Here is a 16,100-nt window from a genome sequence, read left to right on the forward strand (position 1 = left end):
GTTTATCCTCCCAGTATTCCCTACTGTCACTCTCATGGCTCTATGGTCCTATTATAATTGTGTATCTGTGGTTTCCCTCTGTTTATCCTCCCAGTATTCCCTACTGTCACTCTCATGGCTCTATAGTCCTATTATAATTGTGTATCTGTGGTTTCCTCTGTTTATCCTCCCAGTATTCCCTACTGTCACTCTCATGGCTCTATGGTCCTATTATAATTGTGTATCTGTGGTTTCCCCTGTTTATCCTCCCAGTATTCCCTACTGTCACTCTCATGGCTCTATGGTCCTATTATAATTGTGTATCTGTGGTTTCCTCTGTTTATCCTCCCAGTATTCCCTACTGTCACTCTCATGGCTCTATGGTCCTATTATAATTGTGTATCTGTGGTTTCCTCTGTTTATCCTCCCAGTATTCCCTACTGTCACTCTCATGGCTCTATGGTCCTATTATAATTGTGTATCTGTGGTTTCCTCTGTTTATCCTCCCAGTATTCCCTACTGTCACTCTCATGGCTCTATGGTCCTATTATAATTGTGTATCTGTGGTTTCCTCTGTTTATCCTCCCAGTATTCCCTACTGTCACTCTCATGGCTCTATGGTCCTATTATAATTGTGTATCTGTGGTTTCCTCTGTTTATCCTCCCAGTATTCCCTACTGTATGCTGTCATTACGATGATGATTAATGTATCCAGGGTATGCCTCCAGATCGTTTCATTTTCTGATTTCATAAACCTCCGAGCTTTCTTTCCATGGATATGTCCCATTATTGTAAGAAAACAGATGAAGATTTGAGTAGATAAACATAGAAATGTCCCATTGAACATTAGAGATAATTGGTGTATAGACAAGTAAGGGGCCTTTGATGAAGGTAGCTAAATGGGAAAGCACTTGGAAAGAAAATTGCAACTTTTCAGTATCAAGTTTTCATTGATTTTTAATCGGTCATAAAAAAGGTACTTCAATACCAGAGTCTGGTTTATATATAGACTGTTGACAACAGAGGAAAGAGCATTGTCAACTTGATTTTGAAAGAACCACACATAATTTTTGTCAGCATAAACTAGTTAAAAATAACACTAGATTCTTTTTTACTAATTGGTGAGAAATAGTTAGAATGTATGAACATTTCACATAACCTATCAGCAATAACATTTAATATCTACCTGAGAAGTTGACTGACAGCTTGCTATATCTTACCTGTATGGCAGACCAAGCAGGTAATTTATTGCATCACTTTATGAAAATGATCTCTTGTTGAACTTCCAAGGTCTCTCCAACCGACTATAACATTCCTCGAGTATGAATCACTCATAATCCTATATCAATGATATAAAGATTCTTGTGATTATTATATCTTTTGATAATCTTTCTTATTTTTTGTTTTAAATGTTCACATGTTTATGGAAATTTTGACAGTCGACTTCCATTAGCCATCTCTGTCCGACATTACTTACCTAGAAAGTTATGCCATTTAGCTGTCACATCAATGACACACACTGTATTTATAGCAGGTTAGCAATATAGGTCCATTGGGCCTCACATTGAAAAAAAATTCAAATATTTATGAAAAACTGAGCAATAAGTGTTCGAAATGTATAACCATTGAACTCTCTTAATACGACAGGAATATTAAATTTGAATGACAGATTGGTGGGCAAGCAGTACCATGTTCATTATGCTTTCACTCGATATATTGCCTACATGTACATGATAGAGGCTGTGTCATTAATGTGGAATAAGTGCAACATCAACACAATTTAATAATTTACACTTATATTATCTAGATCTTTCCATGTCACATTTACTCCATATTTAAAGAATAAACTAAACACAACTGAAATAAACATGTATTTTTTACTACATAGGTGAGCAAAAAATATGACAGATTCATTATAAATATAAATTTATGAAAAATATTTGCCCTTTTGCTCAATATAAAATATTCATGATCTTAAAACAAGTAACAATGAAAAATTTGACCTCGTCCATATTTGTCCTCTAGGTTATTAACACAACAGCATTGTGACAGCTTCATTATACATAGTATAAATACATGTGTGAGGAGTTAGAGGACAGTAACAATACAACGACACACCATTAGAGACACGCAGATTCTGTCTCTTACATAAACTGATATTACTGAATTAAGGCCAGAGTCATATAGAGTCACGTAGATACTGTCTCTTACATAAACTGATATTACTGAATTAAGGCCAGAGTCACAGAGACACATAGATACTGTCTCTTACATAAACTGATATTACTGAATTAAGGCCAGAGTCACAGAGACACATAGATACTGTCTCTTACATAAACTGATATTACTGAAGGCCAGTCACATGCAGAGACACGCAGATTCTGTCTCTTACATAAACTGATATTACTGAATTAAGGCCAGAGTCACAGAGACACATAGATACTGTCTCTTACATAAACTGATATTACTGAAGGCCAGAGTCACAGAGACACACAGATTCTGTCTCTTACATAAACTGATATTACTGAAGGCCAGAGTCACAGAGACACAGAGATTCTGTCTCTCACATAAAACTGATATTACTGAAGGCCAGAGACACGTAGATTCTGTCTCTTACATACACTGATATAACTGAAGGCCAGAGTCACAGAGAAACATAGATTCTGTCTCTTACATAAACTGATATAACTGAAGGCCAGAGTCACAGAGACACGTAGATTCTGTCTCTTACATAAACTGATATAACTGAAGGCCAGAGTCACAGAGACACATAGATTCTGTCTCTTACATAAACTGATATAACTGAAGGCCAGAGTCACAGAGACACGTAGATTCTGTCTCTTACATAAACTGATATTACTGAAGGCCAGAGTCACAGAGACACGTAGATTCTGTCTCTAACATAAACTGATATAACTGAAGGCCAGAGTCACAGAGACACATAGATTCTGTCTCTTACATAAACTGATATAACTGAAGGCCAGAGTCACAGAGACACATAGATTCTGTCTCTTACATAAACTGATATAACTGAAGGCCAGAGTCACAGAGACACGTAGATTCTGTCTCTAACATAAAACTGATATTACTGAAGGCCAGAGTCACAGAGACACATAGATTCTGTCTCTTACATAAAACTGATATTACTGAAGGCCAGAGTCACAGAGACACGTAGATTCTGTCTCTTACATAAAACTGATATTACTGAAGGCCAGAGTCACAGAGACACATAGATTCTGTCTCTAACATAAAACTGATATTACTGAAGGCCAGAGTCACAGAGACACGTAGATTCTGTCTAAACTCTGTTTCAGACTTGCATATCACAGTATTATCAATGTAAAAATATAAATGTACACAAGTATAAGATTTTGTTTTTCTTATGTATTACACCATACCTTATATATTATCAAAGCTACAAGTATAATATTCTCTTTCTCACTTACATGTAAACAACTCTATCATACAAACTCAATTGTAAATTATAAATAAAAGTCACAAGTGTCAAATTCTGTTTCTCACACAGGCAATTCTATTACACACAATTAAAAATCACAGTTCAGATAATCCACCTAATGGCCATCTTAATATTTGCAAGCAAATATAGAGACACTTACCGTAAATGTATAAATATCACATAGTGAGTAGCGCTTCCATTTAAAGAAAAGATTTGATCAATATAACATTTGTAATAAAAAATGTTTTGAATAACATTTACAAATATAAAGTGAAATAAAAACAAACATTATGTATATGCATGATTACCATTATATTCCAACCCATATGTATGACGAAATATCTATTTGAAACTTTCAGTTTAAATAATAGAAAAAAAAATACTTTGATTCTTTTATTTCTCATATCACTTCTAACCTCTGTCTAGACACTGTCTGGAAAAAACCAAGTCCCTTTATCAATAAAGGTCAATTTTATTCGGTAGGTAATGAATCGATTGTACATTTTGCAAATAATTGCCCCGAAGAGGAATTTGATAATTAAATATTTAGCATACATGGCTGGATGCACATGAATGGTTTGACTTGGTGGCGGGAGACACTGATATTTACCTGTAAGGTACGAGATGACAAACAACCCTAACGAGCTACGTCACACCTGGTTGCATGGCACCAGCCTCGCTTAGTCATACATTAGTAACAGTTTAAAAAGAAATACTAGTTGTTTTTTGTTTCCTGTCTTCTCCATATAAAAAGTGACGTAATGATTTAGAGATGATGAGTGTAGACTGGTGACAGATGATGATATATCCCTTCAGGCTTATCTGTATCAACACTGATCATGGACATATCACCCCAAGCACAAATAAAACGTCGTCTTAAAAGTTCATATTTCCTGTGTGATCACAAATAAATCCACAAGATAATGACTGGTATTTTTTGTTTTGTTTTGTTTTTGTTTTTTTTTCACATTAAGCCTTTGTATAATCAATACATACCTTAACATCTGAAATATATTCACAATATGTTTGTGTATATTGGATACATTTGGCCAAAATGAATAATAGAATGGTAAATTGGGGGAAAACCCCAAAAAATAAAAACAGGTTTTTCACAGTAATGAAATGTAAAATGCTGTTAATTTTTACCATTTTTACAGGTAATTTACAAATGTAAAGGTATCCAACAGTCAAAGGGAGGTAATCTATACATAAAACGTAAATGAATGAATGTATTAATATATGTGTTTCCTTGATTTTTCCCAGATAAAATGCATATTAAGAACTATGAATAAAACAGATACTTGATCAGCAGTTTTACAGAAAGCTTTTTTAAATACAACTTTGAAATTCACATTTGAATAAAATCAACAGAAAACAAATTTTCATGATAAATAATATAACTGTATGTATCACAACATGTAACAGATTTAATTGAGTAACGGGAGGAAAGGGAAGTAACTAATGGGGCAACGAGAGTAAAGGGAAATAACTAATGGGGCGAGGAGAGTAAAGGGAGATAACTAATGGGGCGATTGGAGTAAAGGGAGATAACTAATGGGGCGAGGAGAGTAAAGGGAGATAACTAATGGGGCGTTGGGAGTAAAGGGAAATAACTAATGGGGCGACGAAAGTAAAGGGAGATATCTAATGGGGCGATGAGAGTAAAGGGAAATAACTAATGGGGCGACGAGAGTAAAGGGAGATAACTAATGGGGCGACGAGAGTAAAGGGAAATAACTAATGGGGCGACGAGAGTAAAGGGAGATATCTAATGGGGCGATGAGAGTAAAGGGAAATAACTAGTGAATAATGTACCACAAATGTTTAGAAAATAGAAAAAGACCAACAGAAAATAAAATGTCAACAGAAAACAGAAAAAATGATGATAATTAAAAATACAGCTTATTCAACATTTTATCAAAACAAATTTTGTAATGCTTTTAAAAAGAATGAACAGCAATGCAAATTAAATGGCAAACAGGCATGCTATTTAATGCTTCAGGAAATCAATAATTAACACCAAAACTTGGCAGAGTATTGCAGGCAATCCATAGTCCCTCCCGTCGAACAAAGATATAAAAAAAGGCCATAATTCTGGTGGGATCGAGAGCCTTGTTTTAGTATGAGTCCCAATCTCCAGAGGTGTACTTGCAAGCAACATTTGGCAGTTTAAGGTTAAACAGTATAGGTGAAATAATCCCTGGGGCAGACAAAAAGACGTACATAGTACACAAATTTAGGATATCAAACATGCAGGTATCAAATATATCTTTTCATAAATTACAGTAATTTTTCAAAATCTTATCATTAACAAGCACATGTGAAATTACATTTCTTTGAGGAATAAGTTATTTACTTTTTACTAATAAAATATCTAAAATATTCATCATTGTTTAATTGACAATATAAATGAAAACTTGTCAGCCATGATTATACTGTCAGTATGAAACAATACAAATTGTATTGTTATTATAACTTAATGTACTCGATTGAGAATGTAATCCATGATTATTAAATATTTCTGCTCTTACAAAAAATACGTTAATTTTAACAATATATTTTTATCATGATCAAATTTAGAAAGCGGGGTATATGAATTGTTGACAAAGAATGTTTACAAAGAATCAAGAGGTTCCTAAAATGATAGTAATAAAAGTCATACATGTACGCGATACCTGTATGTAATACATGTACTCGATACCTGTACCTACAGGAGAAATAATTGGCTTTGAACTTAATTGGCACATTAGGTTTGCATATCAGTTTAGATCATTTGTCAGCAGGAGTGAGTTCAGGCAACATCCACAGGCACAACTGAAGAGTCAAGAAAACTTATGTCCGTGGTAATATCTGGTTCAGGTGGAATGTCCAAGGGAGGTAACTATGATGTGAGTTTATCATTGTGCTAGTGATGGAGTTCCGAGACTGGTAATGGACTCGGATCTCTGCATGGCAGCAGCAATATGACGGGAGGTGTCCCACCTGTAAGGTATTCAGTAGATAATCATTAACTATGTATTTACAGGTATAATAAATATAAAACATCAGTAGATAATCATAAACTATGTATTTACAGGTATAATAAATATAAAACGGTATGATGAATGTAAAACAATCAAATCTGAGCAGCAATTAGTCATAACAGCTAAAATTGTTTGCATGATTAAATGTCATATCTCCTGTATATCAGACTGGAAAGATTGATAGCTAGAGCTAGCTTTATATCTTTGTCCATGTATATAATTTCTATCAGTATTGAATATATTGCATCAAAGATATTTCAATTTACATAATGTGAAAATGATCACAGTTGAGCAGGAAATCTATCAACAGGTAAATTTACCAATAACATCCAAAAGCAACCTGTCAATATCTGACAAGTATATATCTGAAGACTGAATCTGTCCAATGAGGAGTTTCAATTATCATCTTAGAACTTTTCAAAAGACAAAAATAATATAAATCTGAGGAGAAGTTGTACAGACCTATTGCTAATAATACCTACGGGGCATATTATCAATTGAAAATTTTATAATATATATATATATATATATATATATATGGGAGTACATGTCAATTGAGAAATTACTGATAATATCTGTGGAGAATATGAATTGGGAAATTTCAAATAATATCTTTGGAGGACATGTAATAATATCTAGGAAAATATGTCAATTGAAAAATTTCTTATAATATTTGTGGAGAACCTGTCAATTGAGAAATTTCTAATGATATCTTTGGAGAACATGTAATAATATCTAGGAAAACATGTCAATTGAGAAATTTGAAGGGAAATTTTGTCAACAGATACTGAAAATCTGGAGAGTCATATCAATATGTATTTATCTAAGAATAAATGAGAAGAATTGAACTTCAGAAAACAAGTTTTTGTAATTGGATTGTTTGGTAGGATTTATACAAATAAAAGTCAAAACAAAGCAATTAAAATGATTTAAAAAGAAAATCTGAGCTACATAGTAAAGCGATGAACACTACAGCAGACGAGTTAAAGCAACAAAGTAAAGAAGCCATGGCCACTACAGTAAATAAAACAACTCATCTATCTAGTCATGTAACCTTTAACAGAACATGCACTACCTCAAACAGATTATTTAAAATAAAATGTCTTAATAGCTATAATCAACTTTAACAATCATGATGAATTTATAAACATCAAAATGTAATGAAGGGAAAATCAATAAAAATGATGGCATAAATATTTTTAAAGAAAAAGAAATCTGTGTAAAGGATTCTATATCAATACTTGCTGGAGTTATTCCCCTTTATCAGCAAGATCAACTTCAGCAATTTTAAAATTCCAGGAAGGAACAGATTTTTTTTTTTGCTTTGTTTGGAAATACAGATCATTCTAATAAAATGTCCTTATTTGACCTGAACCTAAATGTGTCAATCAACATTTCCCTGTATTTCTCTGAATAACTTATTTTTACCTGATAATGAATAAAACATCTTTTGTTTTCTTTGAGAATTTTTGAGACCAAAACAATATTTCCCCTCTGCAAATTTCAAACAGCATGCAGAGCCAGTCACACCCTCCCTACCATCTTAAGATCAACACTACAAATGAACTGTAAATCTGTGTTGGTTGGTTTTTGCACACAAATGTATTAACCTAAAGCTATTACAAGATGCCATGCTAAGCATGTACTATTTTCTATGGCTATCAGTTACCTTGTGTTTCATCACACATGACTGTGAACTTTTCTGGTGAGATTACAGAAATTCAATGTCAACAATCAAAAGAAAAATAAGCAAAATTAATAATAGGCCTTACTGTCACAAAATCATTTTCGATAATTTTTTTACTTGTAAATGATCGACAGTTTGTCCAAATTCTGATGCCTCTCAGGTAAAATTATTCTGTGCAGTAAAGCCATGTTATAATGCAAAACAAAATAATATTACAATGATCTTCAAAACAAGAGATCCTATATATCTACTTATCAATGTCTGACCTTGTCTACCCACATATCTACACTGCCCACCACCAATATTAATGTATCATCATATTGTAACATTATACCATCATATTGTAACATTATACCATCATATTGTAACATTATACCATCATATTGTAACATTATACCATCATATTGTAACATTATACCATCATATTGTAACATTATACACATTTATGATGTAATTCTAAATTAATACAGAAAGAATCAGTGATTTTAATATATTTTGAGACCATGATTTAGAATATACATTTGTACTGAGATGAATATCACATTAATGAAAAGTCATAATGGTGAAATGACAAGAACGGTTTTAGAAATTCTTACAGAGAAATATCAATTTAGAAATCTATAGAGATAAAGCTTATAATTCCTTATCAATATCAAATAATGAATCCTTATAGAGAACAAGTGAATGTAAAAATCCTTGTAGAATTTTAATACTATTACCAGTAATTTATAATTCTTTATAGAGAAATGTTAATCTATTAAACCTTAGAAGGAAATACATGTTATAAATTATAAATTCTTATGAAATATTTGAAAGATTAATTTAAAATTCCTTATAGATAAATATCCTTGCAGAGAAATAATTAGCTGATCAATCCTGATTCAACTATTAAACATCGATTTATATATCCTTAGAGAAAAATAACATATTGACTTTTAAATCCTTAGACAGAAATAATTAATTGATTAATTTTTATGTATTATTATGTGATATTTTAAAATATATCTGATATTAATCTATAAGAGAAATAATGGAAATACAAATCCTTATAGAAATATATCTGACAAAGACATCCTGATAGAAATATATCTGACAAAGAAATCCTGATAGACTATAAGATCATTTAAGAACAACATTTGGACATTGGAACATATAAACAAAACATCAATCTCAATTTATAAGGAACATTCCTTGTTTGAACAGACAGTTAACATCGAAAGCAAATATGTACCCATCGACGAACACAAAACATAAGACATATAAAAAAACACCTTTCCACCAAGTCAATAAAACAAGGCCTATACATGTAAAAGCCAGCAAAAATTCAAACTGCAGCAAAATTCAAAATTGTATTCATCAGATTTAAATTGACATTCAGTCAAATGTAGAGTAAAATACCAGCACTATCTATAACAGCACCTCAAAAAACAAACAATCAAATTTGATTAATATGTGCCTAAAATAGAAATAGGATTACAGTACCCAAAACCAAATCATTTAACATAAATTGATGAAATATTGTACCCACAACCACTTTATAATAAATAATCCACAACCAAATGTTCCTAGTTCTAATGACGAGTACACACCTTGGTCCCTTTTCCTTTTTAACAGGCTCACGTTTGGGTCGCTTCAGTTTGAGTAGATGGAATGCTGGCTCTAGGACTCTGTCCATGGCAGGGGGTTCTGTGACATCATGAACCATCAACACATATTCACCTACACAACAATAAACATGTATGTTAAACACATTCATACTCTGAATCTGTGTAAAATTTCAAGTTAGACTGAATGTTTTTCAAGGATCTTTCATCTATTCTCAAAAGATAAATTTATACTCTATAAAAAGAGGAAAACAAGACATGTTGTCAGAAGACAACAAAGCTCACAGATTGGGGTTAAAATTCTCAATCAGAAGTAGGTCAATTGTCACAATTATAAGGTACGAAAGTCCTCAAATGTACTAATGGAAAAGTCTGAATTATATAGACAGGGCTATTGTAACCCTAGATTTGGATTGTACAGACAGCTATTGTAACCCAGATTTGGATTGTATAGACAGGGCTATTGTAACCCAGATTTGGATTGTACAGACAGCTATTGTAACCTGGATTTGGATTGTACATACAGAGCTCTCTATTGTAACCCAGATTTGGATTGTACTGACAGCTATTGTAACCCATATTTGGATTGTACAGACAGAGCTATTGTAACCCAGATTTGGATTGTACAGACAGAGCTATTGTAACCCAGATTTGGATTGTACTGACAGCTATTGTAACCCAGATTTGGATTGTACAGACAGTTATTGTAACCCAGATTTGGATTGTACAGACAGAGCTATTGTAACCCAGGTTTGGATTGTACTGACAGCTATTGTAACCCAGATTTGGATTGTACAGACAGCTATTGTAACCCAGATTTGATTGTACTGACAGCTATTGTAACCCAGATTTGGATTGTACACACAGCTATTGTAACCCAGATTTGGATTATACAGACAGGGCTATTGTAACCCAGATTTGGATTATAAGAAAGAGTCATTGTAACCCAGATTTGGATTGTACTGACAGCTATTGTAACCCAGATTTGGATTGTACAGACAGGACTATTGTAACCCAGATTTGGATTGTACAGACAGCTATTGTAACCCAGATTTGATTGTACAGACAGCTATTGTAACCCAGATTTGGATTGTACAGACAGGGCTATTGTAACCCAGATTTGGATTGTACAGACAGCTATTGTAACCCAGATTTGGATTATACAGACAGCTATTGTAACACAGATTTGGATTGTACAGACAGGGCTATTGTAACCCAGATTTAGATTGTACAGACAGGGTTATTGTAACCCAGATATGGATTATACAGACAGTTATTGTAACCCAGATTTGGATTGTACTGACAGCTATTGTAACCCAGATTTGGATTGTACAGACAGAGCTATTGTAACCCAAATTTGGATTGTACTGACAGTTATTGTAACCTAGATTTGGATTATACAGACAGTTATTGTAACCCAGATTTGGATTGTACTGACAGCTATTGTAACCCAGATTTGGATTGTACTGACAGTTATTGTAACCCAGATTTGGATTGTACAGACAGAGCTATTGTAACCCAGATTTGGATTGTACTGACAGCTATTGTAACCCAGATTTGGATTGTACAGACAGAGCTATTGTAACCCAGATTTGGATTGTACTGACAGTTATTGTAACCTAGATTTGGATTATACAGACAGTTATTGTAACCCAGATTTGGATTGTACTGACAGGGCTATTGTAACCCAGATTTGGATTGTATAGACAGTTATTGTAACCCAGATTTGGATTGTACAGACAGGGCTATTGTAACCCAGATTTGGATTGTACAGACAGGGCTATTGTAACCCAGATTTGGATTGTACGGACAGTTATTGTAACCCAGATATGGATTATACAGACAGTTATTGTAACCCAGATTTGGATTGTACTGACAGCTATTGTAACCCAGATTTGGATTGTACTGACAGTTATTGTAACCTAGATTTGGATTGTACAGACAGAGCTATTGTAACCCAGATTTGGAATGTACAGACAGAGTTATTGTAACCCAGATTTGGATTGTACAGACAGTTATTGTAACCCAGATATGGATTATACAGACAGTTATTGTAACCCAGATTTGGATTGTACAGACAGCTATTGTAACCCAGATTTGGATTGTACAGACAGGGCTATTGTAACCCAGATTTGGATTGTACAGACAGCTATTGTAACCTTGATTTGGATTGTACAGACAGAGGTAGCACACCACAGTAAGACAGCCTGGCCATGGGCAATTTTTTTGTTAAGCAAATAACTCCTGTATTATGATATGTATAAAAAATGAAAAAATAAATGTACACTATAATTGGTATATCCAGTATGAAGTAGTACATACAGGCTTCACATTTATTAAAACAAAAATCAATAAATTGGTTCCGGATTTTAAATATCCGGATTTTCCGAACGTGTGTTTACACAGGAAATTTAGTTTTGCCTACAGCGCAAAATGGAAGCCCACAGAAAAGGTAAGATAGCGGAAAAACTTAATTTACAACATATGTCCAAACAAGATTAATTCTGTCTTTGGGATAGAGATATTTAATTTTAAATAGGTTTCAGAAAAAAAATTGTGTAGAGAATTGTGCCATTTTGGGTCAAATATCATAATATTTTGCAATTTTTGAGAATTTTTTAAGCTGTTACCATGGTATTCACAGCTCTAAAAATCACAGAAAATATCAGTTTACTTATCCTTCAGAGCTCTATTAAAATTGCAAATGTTGTACAGATTTCAAATATATATACTTTATTAGAGGTTATATGTAAGGTTAACTGGCAATGTTTACATATCTAAAGCATGTGCCATATTTTTCAGAATTTGGCATTTTTACTGTACACTGCTACAAGACTCTGCTATTATAACCCAGATTTGGATTGTACAGACAGGGCTATTGTAACCCAGATTTGGATTGTACGGACAGTTATTGTAACCCAGATATGGATTATACAGACAGTTATTGTAACCCAGATTTGGATTGTACTGACAGCTATTGTAACCCAGATTTGGATTGTACTGAGTTATTGTAACCTAGATTTGGATTGTACAGACAGAGCTATTGTAACCCAGATTTGGAATGTACAGACAGAGTTATTGTAACCCAGATTTGGATTGTACAGACAGTTATTGTAACCCAGATTTGGATTGTACAGACAGCTATTGTAACCCAGATTTGGATTGTACAGACAGCTATTGAAACCCAGATTTGGATTGTACAGACAGGGCTATTGTAACCCAGATTTGGATTGTACTGACAGCTATTGTAACCCAGATTTGGATTGTACAGACATCTATTGTAACCTTGATTTGGATTGTACAGACAGGGTTATTGTAACCCAGATTTGGATTGTTACCACACAGCTATTGTAACCCAGATTTGGATTGTACAGACAGTTATTGTAACCCAGATATGGATTATACAGACAGTTATTGTAACCCAGATTTGGATTGTACAGACAGCTATTGTAACCCAGATTTGGATTGTACAGACAGGGCTATTGTAACCAAGATTTGGATTGTACAGACAGCTATTGTAACCTTGATTTGGATTGTACAGACAGAGCTATTGTAACCCAGATTTGGATTATACAGACAGTTATTGTAACCCAGATTTGGATTGTACAGACAGAATTATTGTAACCCAGATTTGGATTGTACAAACAGCTATTGTAACCCAGATTTGGATTGTACAGACAGCTATTGTGACCCAGATTTCCAGTATTGACATGGCCATAGACATATTACATGATGAGTGATTTCTGGTTCTGCTCCTTAATGGCAGCAAAACAAATGAAGCATTTAACTCAAAAGAACAAACTGCTGGTAACACAAGACTCACCTGTTCTGACCTAATTCTCCTGTCTGTAACACAAGATTGACCTTTTCTGACCTAATTCTCCTGTCTGTAACACAAGACTTACCTGTTCTGACCTACTTCTGTCTGTAACACAAGACTTACCTTTTCTGACCTACTTCTGTCTGTAGCACAAGACTTACCTGTTCTGACCTACTTCTGTCTGTAACACAAACCTTACCTGTTCTGACCTAATTCTCCTGTCTCTAACACAAGACTTACCTGTTCTGACCTACTTCTGTCTGTAACACAAACCTTACCTGTTCTGACCTAATTCTGTCTGTAAAACAAACCTTACCTGTTCTGACCTAATTCTGTCTGTAACACAAACCTTACATGTTCTGACCTAATTCTGTCTGTAACACAAGACTCACCTGTTCTGACCTAATTCTCCTGTCTGTAACACAAGATTGACCTTTTCTGACCTAATTCTCCTGTCTGTAACACAATACTTACCTGTTCTGACCTACTTCTGTCTGTAACACAAGACTTACCTTTTCTGACCTACTTCTGTCTCTAACACAAGACTTACCTGTTCTGACCTAATTCTCCTGTCTCTAACACAAGACTTACCTGTTCTGACCTAATTCTCCTGTCTCTAACACAAGACTTACCTGTTCTGACCTAATTCTCCTGTCTGTAACACAAGACTAACCTGTTCTGACCTAATTCTCCTGTCTATAACACAAGACTTACCTGTTCTGACCTAATTCTCCTGTCTGTAACACAAACCTTACCTGTTCTGACCTACTTCTGTCTGTAACACAAGACTTACCTGTTCTGGCCTAATTCTCCTGTCTGTAACACAAGACTTACCTGTTCTGACCTAATTCTCCTGTCTGTAACACAAGACTTACCTGTTCTGACCTACTTCTGTCTGTAACACAAGACTTAGCTGTTCTGACCTAGTTCTCCTGTCTGTAACACAAGACTTACCTGTTCTGACCTAATTCTCCTGTCTGTAACATAAGACTTAGCTGTTCTGACCTAATTCTGTCTGTAACACAAGACTTAGCTGTTCTGACGTGAAATTCTCCTGTCTGTTACACAAGACTTTGCTGTTCTGACCTAATTCTCCTGTCTGTAACACAAACCTTACCTGTTCTGACCTACTTCTGTCTGTAACACAAGACTTACCTGTTCTGACCTACTTCTGTCTGTAACACAAGACTAACCTGTTCTGACCTACTTCTGTCTGTAACACAAGACTTACCTGTTCTGACCTACTCCTGTCTGTAACACAAGACTTACCTGTTCTGACCTACTTCTGTCTGTAACACAAACCTTACCTGTTCTGACCTATTTCTGTCTGTAACACAAGACTTACCTGTTCTGACCTAGTTCTCCTGTCTGTAATACAAGACTTACCTGTTCTGACCTAATTCTCCTGTCTGTAACACAAGACTTACCTGTTCTGACCTAATTCTCCTCTCTTTTACACAAGACTTACCTGTTCTGACCTAATTCTGTCTGTAACACAAGACTTACCTGTTTTGGCATACTTCTCCTGTCTTTCCTTTTCTCTCTGTTTCCTATATCTATCAACTGAAAGTAAAAGTTTGATACGTGACTTGTCAATATAACTGTAGTGATATTTGTCAGATAAATTGTTAATTACTGAACTAAACTCTACCATAATTTAGTGCTACTGTACCAGGTAGAAGTGTCTACAGAACCCCTCTATGTTTTACCAACTCTCTACTGTACCAGTTAGAAGTGTCTACAGAACCTCACTATGTTTTACCAATTCTCTACTGTACCAGTTAGAAGTGTCTACAGAACCCCTCTATGTTTTATCAATTCTCTACTCTATCAGTTAGAAGTGTCTACAGAACCCCTCTATGTTTTATCAATTCTCTACTGTACCAGTTAGAAGTGTCTACAGAACCCCCCTATGTTTTATCAATTCTCTACTGTACCAGTTAGAAGTGTCTACAGAACCCCTCTATGTTTTATCAATTCCCCACTGTACCAGTTAGAAGTGTCTACAGAACCCCTCTATGTTTTATCAATTCTCTACTCTATCAGTTAGAAGTGTCTACAGAACCCCTCTATGTTTTATCAATTCTCTACTGTACCAGTTGGAAGTGTCTACAGAACCCCTCTATGTTTTATCAATTATCTACTGTACCAGTTAGAAGTGTCTACAGAACCCCTCTATGTTTTATCAATTCTCTACTGTACCAGTTAGAAGTGTCTACAGAACCCTCACTATGTTTTATCAATTCTCTACTGTACCAGTTAGAAGTGTCTACAGAACCCCTCTATGTTTTATCAATTCCCCACTGTACCAGTTAGAATTAAGTGTCTACAGAACCTGTCTTTATACATTATGTATTAGTTATACTACAACAATTAAATTCTTACATTACTGTATTTCTAATAAGGAAATTACATAAGAGGAAATCTGCCAAAGATTCTCAGAAGTTTGGATCAAATAACAATCCAGATAAAAACTGACTAGTCTGCCAGTCATTGGTAAAACTATTATGTTAATGTCACCAAACTCCGG

At 34.3% G+C, this 16,100-nt stretch overlaps 1 protein-coding gene across 6 annotated transcripts in view; it reads right to left on the minus strand.

Moving 5' to 3' along the window:
• Nucleotides 1-918: 918 nt before the first annotated feature.
• The window catches only part of LOC117337343 (MORN repeat-containing protein 1-like), a 76,724-nt gene continuing 61,542 nt past the window's right edge, over nt 919-16,100 (minus strand). For all 6 annotated transcript variants that reach the window (XM_033898274.1, XM_033898272.1, XM_033898269.1 and 3 more), the window contains 3 exons: nt 15,077-15,133; nt 9,736-9,865; nt 919-6,418 (listed from right to left, as the gene is read on the minus strand). In XM_033898274.1, coding sequence (XP_033754165.1) covers nt 6,334-6,418; nt 9,736-9,865; nt 15,077-15,133 — 272 coding nt within the window. In that variant the 3' untranslated portion in view covers nt 919-6,333. The remainder of the gene's footprint in view (nt 6,419-9,735; nt 9,866-15,076; nt 15,134-16,100) is intronic.

Source organism: Pecten maximus, chromosome 11 (assembly GCF_902652985.1).
Source record: "Pecten maximus chromosome 11, xPecMax1.1, whole genome shotgun sequence".
In the NCBI taxonomy this organism is placed as follows: Eukaryota; Metazoa; Mollusca; class Bivalvia; order Pectinida; family Pectinidae; genus Pecten; species Pecten maximus.